Source organism: Ranitomeya imitator, chromosome 8 (genome assembly GCF_032444005.1).
Source record: "Ranitomeya imitator isolate aRanImi1 chromosome 8, aRanImi1.pri, whole genome shotgun sequence".
Lineage (NCBI taxonomy): Eukaryota > Metazoa > Chordata > Amphibia > Anura > Dendrobatidae > Ranitomeya > Ranitomeya imitator.
In genome coordinates this window covers 64,787,364-64,803,073 of record NC_091289.1, presented here as the reverse complement: position 1 = coordinate 64,803,073, position 15,710 = coordinate 64,787,364, and the positions used below count along the sequence as shown (strand labels likewise).

The following is a 15,710-nucleotide window of genomic DNA, read 5'->3' as shown; positions in this document are numbered from 1 at the left end:
ATGAGAAAAAGAGGTTAGATTATACTCACCTGGGGGGCGGTCCGATCCGATGGGTGTCGCGGTCTGGGGCCTCCCTTCTTCATCAGATGACGTCCTCTTCTTGTCTTCACGTTCCGGTGCAGGCGTACCTTGTCTGCCCTTTTGAGAGCAGAGCCAAGTACTGCAGTGCGCAGGCGCTGGGCCTCTCTGACCTTTTCGGCGCCTGCGCACTGCAGTACTTTGCTCTGCCCTCAACAGGGCAAATCAGTACGCCTGCACCGGAGCCGCAGCGTGAAGACAAGAGGAGGACGTCATCTGATGAAGATGAGAGGCCCCTGGACCGGACCGCGACACCCATCGGATCGGATCGGAACGCCCCCCAGGTGAGTATAATCTAACATCTTTTTCTCATCTTTCAGGTTACATCAGGAGGCTTATCTACAGCATTACAGAATACTGTAGATAAGCCCCTGATGCCGGTGGCCTTAGCTCATCTTCCATTTGGGGGGTGACAGGTTCCCTTTAAGCGCTGCGGAATATGATGGCGCTATATAAATAAAATTATTATTATTATTATGAAATAAAAATTAAAATGATGGTTACTTTTTAAGTACGGAAAACTAAAAACTCCTCAATAGAAAGAGCATTTCTTGAAGAGGTTTCCACTTGGAAATGCATTGATTTTGAAGGCCTCAAAAAAAAAAAAAGTTAAAACAACTAATTATGCACAAACCCATAGATAATGGCAGCAAAACAAAAACTTTCAAAGGTAAACCAGGAATTTTAAGAGATTTCCCACATTATGGCCAAGTTCAGATGCGCTTAATCAATGTTCTCCATGTGTATGGGAGTAACAGACATCCGAGTGCAGCCGCCATGTGCGACCATGCCCATCAGTTTAACTCTGGCTGCAATAAGGAGGAACTGGGGAACAGACCCTTAGGTTTAGTGACTGGGGAGGGTCTGAACACTGTGCCTTGCAACAATTATACGTCTATCACCTATAGACGGGAGACCTAATAAATCTTTCATGGGAAAATCTTTAAAGAGTGTTATAGTCACACACTGCAGGTAAATTGTGCTCAGAGTTAAAAAATCCAAGGTTTTGCAAATTTGGGTCTTTTATCTTGCGCCAAAGTAAAAACATGAGTTAACCACGAGGCTACGCATTCACACATAGCAGCTTTGTTGCTGTTTTGCCACAATATCTACAATGCAGCATGTGGCCTAAATATGTTACATGTATGTATCACATTGGCAGAATGGTAAAAAATAACCTACTGTTGCTCCGTGCAGGTATCTGAACCACTGGACGTCAGCCCTCCATATTCAGCAGGAGATGGCCGACAGCCCTCCGTACTCAGCAGGAGATGGCCGACAGCCCTCCGTACTCAGCAGGAGATGGCCGACAGCCCTCCGTACTCAGCAGGAGATGGCCGACAGCCCTCCGTACTCAGCAGGAGATGGCCGACAGCCCTCCGTACTCAGCAGGAGATGGCCGACAGCCCTCCGTACTCAGCAGGAGATGGCCGACAGCCCTCCGTACTCAGCAGGAGATGGCCGACAGCCCTCCGTACTCAGCAGGAGATGGCCGACAGCCCTCCGTACTCAGCAGGAGATGGCCGACAGCCCTCCGTACTCAGCAGGAGATGGCCGACAGCCCTCCGTACTCAGCAGGAGATGGCCGACAGCCCTCCGTACTCAGCAGGAGATGGCCGGCAGCCCTCCGTACTCAGCAGGAGATGGCCGACAGCCCTCCGTACTCAGCAGGAGATGGCCGACAGCCCTCCGTACTCAGCAGGAGATGGCCGACAGCCCTCCGTACTCAGCAGGAGATGGCCGACAGCCCTCCGTACTCAGCAGGAGATGGCCGACAGCCCTCCGTACTCAGCAGGAGATGGCCGACAGCCCTCCGCACTCAGCAGGAGATGGCCGACAGCCCTCCGTACTCAGCAGGAGATGGCCGACAGCCCTCCGTACTCAGCAGGAGATGGCCGACAGCCCTCCGCAGGAGATGGCCGACAGCCCTCCGTACTCAGCAGGAGATGGCCGATAGCCTTCTGTACTCAGCAGGAGATGGCCGTCTGCCCTCTGTACTCAGCAGGAGATGGCCATCAGCCCTCAATACTCGGCAGGAGATGGCCGACGGCCCTCCATGCTCGGCAGGAGATGGCCGTCAGCCCTCCATGCTCGGCAGGAGATGGCTGTCAGCCTTCCATACTCAGTAGCTGAGTGTCAGCCCTCCATACACATTAGATGGGTGTCAGCCCTCCATACACAGTAGCAGGTGGGTGTCAGCCCTCTATACACAGTAGAAGATGGGTGTAAGCCCTCCACACAGTAGCAGATGGGTGTCAGCCCTCTATACATAGTAGATGAGCATCAGTTTGCTAATGCTTTGACTGGCAGCTACACTGACAACTCTCCAAAACAAAGGGGCAGTCACTCGGTCGAGCGCTCCTGTGTTCTCTATGAGAAAGCCGCCGCCAGATCTCTGGTGGCCACTTATCTCCTTGAGAACAAAGGGGTCTGTAGTCAGCAATTGGACATGCCGGATCCTTCATTCCCAGGCTATGAATTGTCTGGGACCCCATAGACATTAGATATTGGTGGGTTCAGCCGACATTAGTCTAATGTGTAGATTGTTTAGATTGTGAGCCCCATTGGGGACAGCGATAATGTCTAAAGCGCTGCGGAATATGTTAGCGCTATATAAAAATAAAGATTATTAATAAAGATTATTAATGTGTAGGGGGTAACATGATAAATAAGACTAGCTCCTTCAAAATTCCTTGAAACAATTTTACAGATTGAATCATGTTGTGAGTGATCAATAAAATTGCTGATAATTCACATTCAGCATTCTTGGCGCACAGAACCGCTGGCACATCTTCCGCTTGTGGCTAAATCCAGTGTTAGAGTAGTTATTGTCAGATCTTGGTTCAGGCAGGAGTCACGTTGGCACATGTATTGTTCTGTAAGGCTTCCTCCGCTCGACGCACAATGTTACCCAGCGTTATAACTCTGACCGAGAGCGCGTTATCCGAGGACCTTTCCTGATCTCCTTCCGCTTCTCTTCCTTACGTCTCCGTTTCTCTTCTTCTTTTAAAGCTTTCTGAAAAGCATCTGTATTGGGTAAGAACTAAGAAAAATACATAAAGTATTAAAGAACAATCACATTTTCCGTGACAAAACTGATGAGACATTATATAGCAGTATTAGAATCTATAAACACCATTCGGCAGCTTCCGGTAGGCAAACATGTAAAAGTACGAATCATCTCACAAGGCGTTTGCAGTGCGTGTCTGATGTACGCCCCACGTGCCAATGTAGCCGATATAGGAGGCTGCTCAACTCCCTCATTTGGCGTTTTAAATGTTTTTTATACCAGACAACCCCTTTAAGAAGTAATCCTTCCTGTGCTTTGAGTTTGTTGTTGGCAACTCCTTCTGTGCATGCTGGTATTAGGGGGTCCCAGCTCTATGTTTAGTGGATGATGGGTGCTTTCCTGGTTCATGTATAGGCTTAAAGCGCATAGTTTTAAGATTAATTTTGCACTATGTTTTGTGGTATCTATCATCAAGATGTGAAAGCACCAAACACACATATCAGTAGGCACCAACTCACCTGATGGTGGATAACAAGTAGTTGGGACCAGCTTACATGAATGAAGGCAATGCCAATTTTGCCAGAACATAAAATGCTTTGACAGAGGGCTGGAGCTCGTATAGTTTCATAGTTTGTAAGGTTGAAAATAGGCTATGGATTGAACTTGATGGACTTAAGTCTAACAAGCTGATCCAAAGGAAGGCAAAACCCCATGGGGAAGACACTAATAGCTCCATATTAGGGGGAAAATTCCTCTTGACCCCACATACGGCAATCAGACTAGTTCCCTGGATCAATGCCCATAACCTGTAAGCTTATATTTTTCAACAAAGGCACCCAGGCCCTTCTAGAATTTTAGCAGTGAATCATCCACTACAACGTCAGGGGGCAGAGAGTTCCCTAGTCTCACTGCTCTTACTGTAAAGAATCTGTGTATAAGATCGTCTCTAAGCCTTTGTTTTTCTAAAATGAAGAACCCCAAGTTTGATAACCTGTCTTGGTACTGCAGTCCAGCCATTCCCTTGGTCACTCTACTCTGCACCCGCTCAACTTCAGCCATGTCCTTTTTATACAGTGGAGCCCACAATCGTGCACATATTCTCTCTGCCATGGTGAGAATCCTTTGGCTGGACGAGGATAATCCACTGTCAGTCAGTAATACCGTAGTGGAAAATAAAAGGAACATTTATGTCCCCTGGCGTCCAGAAGGGAGAAATGCTCTATTTAGAAACACTAGTGAACATATTGGAATGATTCTTTTAATAACTGGGTACTCATATCCAATCCTCTGCACGGTTCCATCTAGGGGGGCTTCCTCAGCTGCACCCCATGGCAATAATCGTTGTGTGTAACACTGACGGGCATAATACACTGTAATACAGTAGTAGACACCAGAAAAAGCACACTCCGAGTCACTAGTCCATACCGCAAGAAAAAAAAAATATTAAAAAGGCAGGTGACCACTGATCTGGCTTCCATCAGGTGACTAGTAGCCTAAGGGCAAGTTTAGTGCATGTGTCAGTAGAGTTCAAGATGCCGAGCGCGAGCACCACAGCAAGACACAATGTGGACATTTGCTTTCTTTGCCTTTAGATGAAGCCGGCAGCACCCACTGAACACTGGCGGCGGACACCTAAGAGCAAGCTGCCAACAAGAGAAGCACTTGGGGTTATCTAATTAACAAAAAACATTTGCAAATGCAAAGTTAAAAAAGGTTTTCTGGTTTTGGACATGCTCTGTCCTCTGGCTGCAGTTTGTTTAAAAAAAAACAAAAAAAACTGTTCCTTACTCATCATTCCCAGGTCCAATGCAGAGTGTCTAGTGATCACGCCATCTGATCTTGTCACATCGCTAGCGCTGCAGCCAATCACAGAGCTCAGAAGACAGCAGCTACGGTCAATGATTGGCGGCACACGAGGCCAGACACTGAGTGCTGGACTCGGGGAGGGAAAGTAAAGCCAGTTTGGTTGTTTTTTACCTGCTGCCGTTGGACAGGAGTTTTCTGAAACCGTAAAAAGGAATTCAGCAGCCACCGATATCATCCAGAATGAGGAGTGGTGATAAAGAGGGGGTTCGACTCTGAAGAACCCACCTCGTCCAGGCATAAAGCATACAGTCAATTCATTCAGTAGAAACTTTATTAATAGCCCTTATTGCTGAGCCCCTACCTTCTGTGAGTTATAGGGGGTTAGAAAATGTAACAAACTCATTGATTAATATGGATCGTCCCATGTATTTACCAAGAATAAATATACGGTAAAATCAACATATTGTCAAAGGGAAAACAAACTTACTTCCATATTTTCAGTTCTAAAAGGATTTCGATAATCCGGAGACTTTTCACTGATGCCCAGCTCCTGAGACATCTAAAATAAGAGGTGAAGTGTCACGGCAAAGCGGTCAGATAAGCCATGGGCAGCCTACACCTACAGCAATGGGAAATCTCACACAAACAGTTCACACTGTACGGTGAGGGTACTACACAGGGTCGGAACAACGGGAACGGGAATTTGGAGCTCACTTTGAGGTTTTGTAATGTCAACTTCACATCCGGAAGCACAAACACAGAGAAGGAGGCCGTCATAGCAGGGAAGACATACCAGGCCAAGAAGCTGCGAATGTGGACCCTCGTCAAAGATGCCACTCAGGTTACAAAAGCCGATACCCCAACGAATTAGGTTGTTCCAGTTGGAATTTCGATCAAAGTAATGGTGAACGATTTTGGGAAAACGTAGTACGACATCACCAAAGAAAGCAGAATTCTCCACGGTGTGTGAATAGGCTGCAACCGAGATACACAAAGAAGGTGGCAAACAGCAGAGAATTAGAAGATCCAATACTAAACGCTGCCAAAACTTAACAAATACTGAAGGGAATGCATCAATTAACTATAAAAAAACAACAACAAATCATTTCATTGATATTTTGTAATGTTACTCTCTACATAACCTGACGTGATATCTTTCATTCTAGTAGCACACACAAAGGACGGAGACTTCCTGTTTTGTACAGCTCCATTTTCCAGTTTGCCGTGCAGGCTGGGGCAGATCTGCAGAGTCGCCTTGTTAGATCTGTCATTGGGACTCCACTGTTCAGTACTGTACTACTGAAGGCACAGGCTATTCATGCAGCGATTGGACAATACTGTGTACAATATATGTATGTATTGTATGAATTCATTTGGAATTTCTACTGTTTTTTGTTTTTTTACTGTAGAGAAAGGAATTTTTTCAGCCAAATTCAATGTATATAGTACACAGTTATACATAAACGATATAGCCGTATATGACAAACATACTATATAATTGTCTAAGTGGTACTTCCGTCTGTCTGTCTGTCACGGAAATCCCGCGTCGCTGACAGTCCGGCCGAGAATTAGTCCCTCCCTACTTCCGTTCGGTCAGTGCCCAGGGCCCGCTCCATACTCCCCTCCAGTCAACGTTGACACAGGGTTAATGGCAGCGTTAACGAACCGCGTTATGCCGCGGCTAACGCACTCCGTTAATGCTCCTATTAACCCTGTGTGACCAACTTTTTACTATTGATGCTGCCTATGCAGCATCAATAGTAAAAAGATCTAATCTTAAAAATAATAAAAAAACAAAAAACCTGCTATTCTCACCTTCCATCGTCTGCCGAAGCGCGCGCGGCTGCCACCAGCTTCCGTTCCCAGAGATGCATTGGAAATTACCCAGAAGACTTAGCAGCAGCAGCGGAAGCTGGCAGCAGCAGCGCGCGCATCGGGACAGCTTCGCTGGACACCGGCGGGTGAGTATATAACTATTTTTTATTTTAATTATTTTTTTTTTTTTTTAACAGGGATATAGTGCCCACACTGTTACATACTATGTGGGCTGTGTTATATACTGTGTGGCTGCTATATACTACGTGGCCAGTGTTGTATACTGCGTGGGCTGTGTTATATACTATGTGGCCTGTGTTATATACTGCTTGGCTGCTATATACTACGTGGGCAGTTTTATATACTGCGTGCTGCTATATACTATGTGGCCAGTGTTATATACTGCGTGAGCTGTGTTATATACTTTGTGGCTTGTGTTATATACTTCGTGGGCTGTGCTATATATTACGTGGGCTGTGTTATATACTGTGTGGCTGCTACATACTACGTGGGCTGTGCTATATACTATGTGGCCTGTGTTATATACTGCATGGGCTGTGTTATATACTGCGTGGCTGCTATATACTACGTGGGCTGTGCTATATACTATGTGGCCTATGTTATATACTGCGTGGGCTGTGTTATATACTGCGTGGCTGCTATATACTACGTGGGCAGTGTTATATACTATGTTGCCTGTGTTATATACTGCATGGGCTGTGCTATATACTACGTGGGCAGTGTTATATACTATGTGGCCTGTGTTATACACTGCGTGGCTGCTATATACTACGTGGGCAGTTTTATATACTGCGTGGCTGCTATATACTACGTGGCCAGTGTTATATACTGCATGGGCTTGTTATATACTATGTGGCCTATGTTATATACTGCGTGGGCTGTGTTATATACTGTGTGGCTGCTATATACTACGTGGGCAGTGTTATATACTATGTGGCCTGTATTATATACTGCGTGGGTTGTGTTATATACTACGTGGGCAGTGTTATATACTGCATGGGCTGTGTTATAGACTGCATGTCTGCTATATACTACATGGCTCCTATATACTACGTGGCCTGTGCTATATACTATGTGGCTGCTATATACAAAAATACATACATATGCTAGAATACCCGATGCGTTAGAATCGGGCCACCATCTAGTACAGTATATTTGTCATATATACAGCTGCACACATTAGATTTTCTAAAAGATAACGGACACATAACTAAAAAAAGAAAGAAAATCAGTTTTTAACTTTCAGTTACTTATCACTCAGTGAATACATTAGAAGTAGAAAGTGCCACACAATAGCAATACATTATTTATACAGTTATGTTATATCTCTTGCTAACAAAGTGTCACAGATCTTTAAGGGAGCCTCTCACCTGACTCATGTACCCCATCCTCACTACACAACTGCAGCCAGGTATAATATTCTGACACACTCGGCTGCCACCACGGCTGTAGGTGATTGACAGGTCCCTTGCTATGGGGAGAGCTGTCAATCACCTCTAGCAACTCTGGGAGAAGCTGGATGGGGCAATGCTTGACAAGACTGGTCTCAGACTATGGTTCCCGGCTGGAACAGCAAAGTAAAGGCGATACCTGCATGCCAGGAGACAGACATTGCCCGCACCCACTATCCAGACTCTCTATCAATAGGTCCTTGTATTCTGGGAGGAAACTAGAGAAAACAGAGAGAACATAAGAACTAAAGAAAAATGTTGTCCTTGGTGGGATTTGAGCTCAGAACCCCAGTGCTGCAAATAAACAATGCTACCCACTGAGCCACTGTACCGTCTAACAAGTTTTTGGCTAAATTCCCACAAGAAGTAAAGTGAGTGGGATTTATTGAAATCTCATACCCACATTTTTCTCATTTTAAAGCATCGCAAACGGACCATTTGTGAAATCGGCAACATGTCAAATCATCTAGTGGTAAATATGTGTTTAATTTGGGTTTTATTATTTCCCACAGAATTGAATGATATGAGAAAAATCTGCAGGTAAAAAGCTCATGTGCAGTTTTAGTGTGTACAGCAGAAATGCACAAAAAAAGCATGTAATCCGCACGCGACTTCATCACTAAAGTTTTATCAAAGCTAATTAACAAGAAGAATCCAAAACAAAGCAGGAGACCTAAAGGAGGCATAAACCACAGCAGAAAAAGTGATAAAAATGCATGTAAAATACACAAACTCATAACCTAAGTTGTAAGGAAATGATACAGAAGATCTGCAACATCAAAAACTCTAAAATATTTATTGTGGGAACTGAGCCCGAAGGGTATTTTACAGTAGGTTGGAAATTCTCAAGAGTAAATGAAAAAAAAAAGCTTTTCAACTTGATGTAATGAATGGCTTCTACCTTACAAATGAGCCACCATCTCTCTTACCATCTTTAATCTTCTCATCCGCAGGGAATGGGCCATCGGGCTGTACTCCTGCCGCAATCAGAACAAGGCGCGAGTCCTCCAGCACCTGTTACAGGAAATCGTACAAATGTGGAGCTTTCATGAGTCAACATGGCGCAGATAATTCCGTCACATTTGGGATATGGTTAGGAAATTCATCACGTGTTAGGACATTTATCTAGCCCAGCCTTTACTATTCCCCCAGGACAAAAATAATGTATGTATAAATAAATGTAACTAATCTCTAAAAAACCCAACATTGTGAGGTTTTGCTATTGTAATTTAATGAGGCTAATTAGCCATATTTAGAAGTTAAAGACAACAAGCAGCTGCCACTAGAACATACGTCAAACTCTGGGCAGTGGGACAAATCTATACCACAGGGTGATTATATTTGGCCCGCGATGACAGTACCGCACCCCAATTATACTATATGGAGGACTCATGGGGTCATTATACTGTATAGACTATGTGGGGCCCATTATTTTGTATTGAGGACTATATGGGGCCAATTATACTGTATGTAGAACTATGTAAGGTCCATTATACTATACGGAGGTCTATGTGCGGTCCATTACACTGTGTGTATGACTATGTGGGGCCCATTATACTGTGTGGAGGACTATGTGGGGCCCATTATACTGTGTGGAGGACTAAGACAGGCCCATTATTCTGTTTGGAGGACTATGTAATGCCCATTATATTGTGTGGACGAGTATGTGAGACCCATTATACTGTGTGGAGGACTATGTGGGGCCCATTATACTGTTTGGAGGACTAAGAAAAACCATTTTTTTGTTTGAAGGACTATGTAATGCCCATTATATTGTGTGGACAAGTATGTGAGGCCCATTATACTGTGTGGAGGACTATGCAGGGCCAATTATACTGTGTCGAAGACTACGTGGGGCCAAAAATACAGTGGGGAGGACTATGTAGGGCCATTATACTGTGTATAGGGCTGTGTTAGGATCACAATGTTGAGGTCAAAATACTTTGCTGGGGGGTACAGCAGGGTCTTCATACAGTGTATGTGGAAGGTACCACTGTCTGGGTACTATACTGTGTTTGAGGGGCACTTTTGTTGGCATCATACTTTATTTGTATTATTAATTCAAGGTTTTTTTCCTTTGTTATTACATATTTAAATTAGGCCATTGGACCATATGCTTTTTACTGCCCTTACATAAAATATTATATTATTCCAGAATATCCCATTTCTGATTGTGTGTTTATTTTAGTCTAAGATCTTTTAATTAAAATGTACTTTATGTTAGTGGGAAAACCCCTTTAAATTTCTTTCTATATGTAGAGGTTCATCATTAAATTTAATGATAAAGAAAAACGTCCTCAATTGTAGACATTTTTTGAAAATAGATATCAAGGTTAGCCCACAACTTTGTCAAAGTTTTTTTTAATTTGACCCTTTGTGTATTTGAGTTTGACATCCTGCATTAGAGGAAGATGTAAATGCACACGCACATCTCTACAAAAATACATTATGCAATCCGCGCCCTCTAGTGGTGGCTGATGGAAATCTCTCAGTTCAGCAGTGATTAGGTAATCTCCTGTGTATGATGAGGACCATGCTCTCTTCAAACAAAACATACACGTGAACTCTGTAAATTACAATATCATCAAAAAGTTAATTTATTTCAGCTCTTCAATACAAACAGTGAAACTCATTATATAGAGTCTTTACACGCAGAGTGATCTATTTCAAGTGTTTATTCCTGTTAACATTAATGATTATGTCATTATGATAAGTCAAAAGTCGTTATCTCAGTAAATTAGAATAATTAACAAAACAACACTTGTAAAGGCTTCCTAAGAGTTTACAAAGGTCCCTCAGTCTGTTTCAGTAGCTCCACAATCATGGGGAAGACTGCTGACCTGACAGATGTCCAGAAGGCAGTCATTGACACACTGCAGGATAAGCCACAAAAGGTCATTGCTAAAGAAGCTGGCTGTTCACAGAGTGCTGTATCCAAGAATATTAATGGTAAGTTCAGTGGAAGGCAAAAGTGTGGTAGAAAAAGGTGCACAAGCAACCAGGATACCTGCAGTCTTGAAAGGATTGTTAAGAAAAGGCCATTCAAAAAATTGGGGGAGATTCACAAGGAGTGGGCTGCTGCTGGAGTCATTGCTTCAAGAGCGACCACACACAGATGTAACCAGGACATGGGCTACAAGTGTCGTATTCCTTGTGTCAAGCCATTCATGACCAATAGACAACATCAGAAGCCTCTTATCTGGGCCAAGGAGAAAAAGAACTGGACTGTTGCTCAGTGGTCCAAGGTGTTGTTTTCAGATGAAAGTAAATTTTGCCTTTCATTTGGAAATCAAGGCTCCAGAGTCTGGAGGAAGAGTGGAGAGGCCACAATCCAAGCTGCTTGTGGTCTAATGTGAAGTTTCCACAATAAGTGATGTTTTGGGGAGCCATGTCATCTGCTGGTGTAGGTCCACTGTGTTTTATCAAGATCTAAGTCAGCGCAGCCGTCTACCTTGAAATGTTAGAGCACTTCATGCTTCCTTCTGCTGACAAGCTTTTTGGAGATGGAAATTTCATTCTCCTGCAGGACTTGGCACCTGTCCACACTGCCAAAATTACCAATACCTGGTGTAAAAACAACAGTATCACTGTGCTTGATTGGCCAGCAAACTCACCTGACCTTAACCCCATAGAGAATCTATGGAGTATTGTCAAGAGGAAGATGAGGCACCAGACCTAACAATGCAGACGAGCTGAAGGCTGCTATCAAAGCAACTTGGGCTTCCATAACACCTCAGCAGTGCCACAGGCTGATCACCTCAATGCCACGCCACATTTGAAATTGATGCAAAAGGAGCCCCGACCAAGTACTGAGTGCATTTACTGAACATATATTACAGTAGGCCAACATTTCAGATTTTAAAATCATTTTTCATGCTGGTGTTATAAAGTATTCTAATTTACTGAGATAATGACGTTTCAGTTTTGATCGGCTGTAAGCCATAATCATCAACATTAACAGCAATAAACACTTGAAATAGATCACTCTGTTTGTAATGACTCTATATAATATATAAGGGGTAATGTTTCTCCTTGTGGAGAGTGACATACCAGCTCTGGCTTGTCAAGGTAAGGAGGCTTATTTGCCGTGAAATGCTCCTCTGGGAAATTTAATATCCAAATTTTTTTGAGACGCTTAGCACAGAATTTGGCCAAATAGTGTGAGCCCATCAACCATCGTCAAGGTGGTCTCATTAAACTGATGGCTCCCTGACCTCCCTGTCCAAATGTGAACACTTACCGAAGGCTAATGTCTGTATGCTTGGCGAATATGGACAACTCTCTCAGCAAAGCCTACATATGGGCCAAATTCTGTGCCAAGCATCTCAAAAATTTTTTCCTAATGTTCAAAAAGCCATTTTGCTATTCATATTTCATTATTTCATACTAGATGGCAGCCCGATTCTAAAGAATCGGGAGTCTAGAATCCATATATACTTTATTTATTCAAATGTAAGAATAATACAATTAATAAATAATAGTAAGAAAGAACAAAAATAATAGGCAGTATATGGAGAAAACACCAAACAAAAGTTCAAAATTGGTGTGAAAATGTCACTGAACCACTTCACAACTAAATATATATAGTTTTGGTAAATGGTATTATCATTTTTTTGACGAAATTCGGCAAGAGCTTGCAGAGCAACGTCACTGGGCCCGCCTCCACGCAGTAGAAACTTGCTGTGAGGTAAAAATTCAAAAATCACACCAAAATGGCGGGCGGAGTGTGTCACAGTACGGCACGTTTCTGATTGGTCGCTCGCAGCAGGCGGCAACCAATCAGACACTGGACACTGTTGACGTCACTTATCTCCGGACATTAGCTCCGGACATTATCTCCGCACATTAGCTCCGGACATTAGCTCCGGACAAAGCCACGGAAGTTGGCACAAATTGCAGGAAGTAGTATTCTAGGCAATTATATATTAGATTTGACGTGTTTTGGCACGATAGAGTGCAACCTTTTTTTGTATATTATATATGGAGGTAGCTGCTCCTGGTATGCACCTATTCACACAAGATTTGATGTGCCAGTAATTTTTCTGTCATTTCTATGTTAGCTTACTGACTGAGCACTCCTCCCCTCACCATCTGGTTTTTAATTACATCTAATCACACTTGGTTCCGGCCAACCCATATGTAGGAGAGTTCCACAAATTCTTCGATCACTTTCTGAATACTAAACCAGCCAAGGGTCCTCTGACTTTAGGTCTCCTGACCTGAATTGACTTGCATCTCAGCCATATATGAAGCTGTGAAGCTGGGGTCAGGAGACCCGGGGCCAGTCCATGCGTCAGGTCTGTGGTGATCTCTGTCAGGTGACATCAAGCCAACAGCTTAGTAATGGAGAGGTATCTATAAGACCCCTCTCCATTACTAATCCTATAGTTATATGTTAAAGACACGGCCAGAATAAAATCCTTTATTTTAAAAAATGACACAGACTCCTTTAATATTCTAAAATTAAACAATACTTACTGCAAAGCCTAATTCCCCAAAGCCATCAACCTCCTGTAATAAAATAAAAAAACAACAATATACTATACCTGTCCGTCGTCGTGTCCCACGCTGCAATCCATGTCGGGGGGATAAATCGTTTTTAACCTGAACGGTGCCAATATGCGACCGTCCCAGGGCTGAAAACCACTGGGGAATGAGCTGCTGATAGCGAAGCATCATTCACCAATGTCAATGACGTGTGAAACCAGCCTAAAGTTGTGTTCACAAAGCTGTGATTCCGTGGTTTCTTTGCTGCTGCTGCTGTTGTAGTACTTTAACTTTTTTGCTGCAATTTTGGCAAATAGTGACAAAACAATGTGATTTTGCCACGACTGTGTAATAAACATTATGTGGCCGCAACATATGAACACAGCCTGAAGGGTCCTCCATTGCTTACACCTCGAGCCTACAATTGGCTGTGCCTGTTACTACAGCGCATCCTATTCATCTAGCAGGTCAGATCCAAACCATGGAGACGCAGAGAACCCCTTTAATAACTTGGGATTTCAGTCAGTGTTTCATACAGTTAGTCTATTTGTGAAAACCTATTAAAAGCATTGTACTCTTACATCTTTTGTACTAAAAAAACGACTGTAAGGATGCATTCACACCACCCGATTTGCAGTGTTAAAAGAGCAATGATAGGTAAATATCTACCAATTGGCAGTCATTTAATAGCCTGTTTACATAGGCCGACCGCACCTCAGATACACACTGGACCATCTGTAATAAGCTGTGCAGGGAATATGCTGCCACCGTTCTCAGAAGCACAGGTTCTGTTAAAGGACAATGTGCTGCTGAAAACAATGATCTCCTGTGCAGCACAAAAGATCATTTCACAGGCAAATTAGTGTTTTGCTTGTTTGTTGGGCGATTGGCGAGGGATGATCTGGCGGTCCAGTGTGTCACCCTGGTAGCTGCATTTTGCCGCCCCCCGGAGTGGGAGTCAGCCGCTCTTTGTGCTGGCTATCAAGCTGACAACTGGCACTGAGAAGATGCTGCGCCCGACTCCCAGCAATCCATTATACTCGCATATCTCAGAATGCGGGCACTTCAGGCTCTGAATGACATCAGCAGTGCAACCACATCATTTCTAAAGCTGCTGATGTCACTTTCCAACACCCCAGAAGTGCAGTGAACGTCGGCGTCGGGGGTGGGATTATTGAGAACACAGTATGCCAAGTGAGGGGGATTAGTGCAGACACACTAGGAGGAGTGGAGCGGATCATGCAGACACAGTAGAAGGAGCAAGGTGGCATTGGTGCAGATACAGTATGAGGAGAGAGGGAGGGATTGGTGCAATTAGTATGAGGAGCTATGGGGGATTTGTGCAGACACACGATAAGGAGCAGGGTGTGGTTTGGCGCAGACACACTGAGAAGAAGATGCAGGGGATTTGTGCAGACAGTATTAGGAGGCAGAATTGGTGCAGACACAGTATGAGCAGAGGGGGGGATTTGTGAGAAAACAGCATTAGGAGTGAGGTGTGTTTTGGTGTGGACACAGTGAGGAGGGGTTTGTGAGGGAGTTGTGCAAACACAATATAAGAAGGATGGGGCGATTGATGCAGACAGTATGAGGAGTGGGGAATTATTGCTAAGGGTGTCAATAAACCTAGGTAAACCTGTTACTGGCAGCCTGCTTACAGTGCGTGATTATCATGAAAAAGCATTCTGAGATTGGTAGTTCACAATAGTCTTGCAGTGCAAACGCACATGAAGACGCAGGACAGTCTATACTCTTGAATACGATACAAAAAAAATAACTTTTATACAGTCAGGGTGCCCACACAATCAGAGGTAGCATGGCACATGCATTAAATGGTGTGGGAAGAATCTCACCTTGAAAAGACCCTTCAACATTATGTCAATAATCTTGTACTGCTGGTTGACATCATTTAGTTCAATTAGGTTATTGAGGGCATTGATCTGATCCTTCCTCTTCACCTCAAAAAGCTTCTTATCTACAATCTGTCAAGGCCTAAATAGCAGGAATAAACCTTTCCAGAAGACAATCAGTCACAACGTACA

The 15,710-nt window shown here is 43.8% G+C and overlaps 1 protein-coding gene across 1 annotated transcript in view; it reads right to left on the bottom strand.

Moving 5' to 3' along the window:
• Window positions 1–2,767: 2,767 nt before the first annotated feature.
• The window catches only part of CCDC134 (coiled-coil domain containing 134), a 57,709-nt gene continuing 44,766 nt past the window's right edge, over window positions 2,768–15,710 (bottom strand). Inside the window, exons 3-7 of the mRNA XM_069737039.1 lie at window positions 15,522–15,643; window positions 9,111–9,195; window positions 5,688–5,869; window positions 5,382–5,453; window positions 2,768–3,121 (exon numbers count right to left, since the gene is read on the bottom strand). Coding sequence (XP_069593140.1) covers window positions 2,996–3,121; window positions 5,382–5,453; window positions 5,688–5,869; window positions 9,111–9,195; window positions 15,522–15,643 — 587 coding nt within the window. The 3' untranslated portion in view covers window positions 2,768–2,995. The remainder of the gene's footprint in view (window positions 3,122–5,381; window positions 5,454–5,687; window positions 5,870–9,110; window positions 9,196–15,521; window positions 15,644–15,710) is intronic.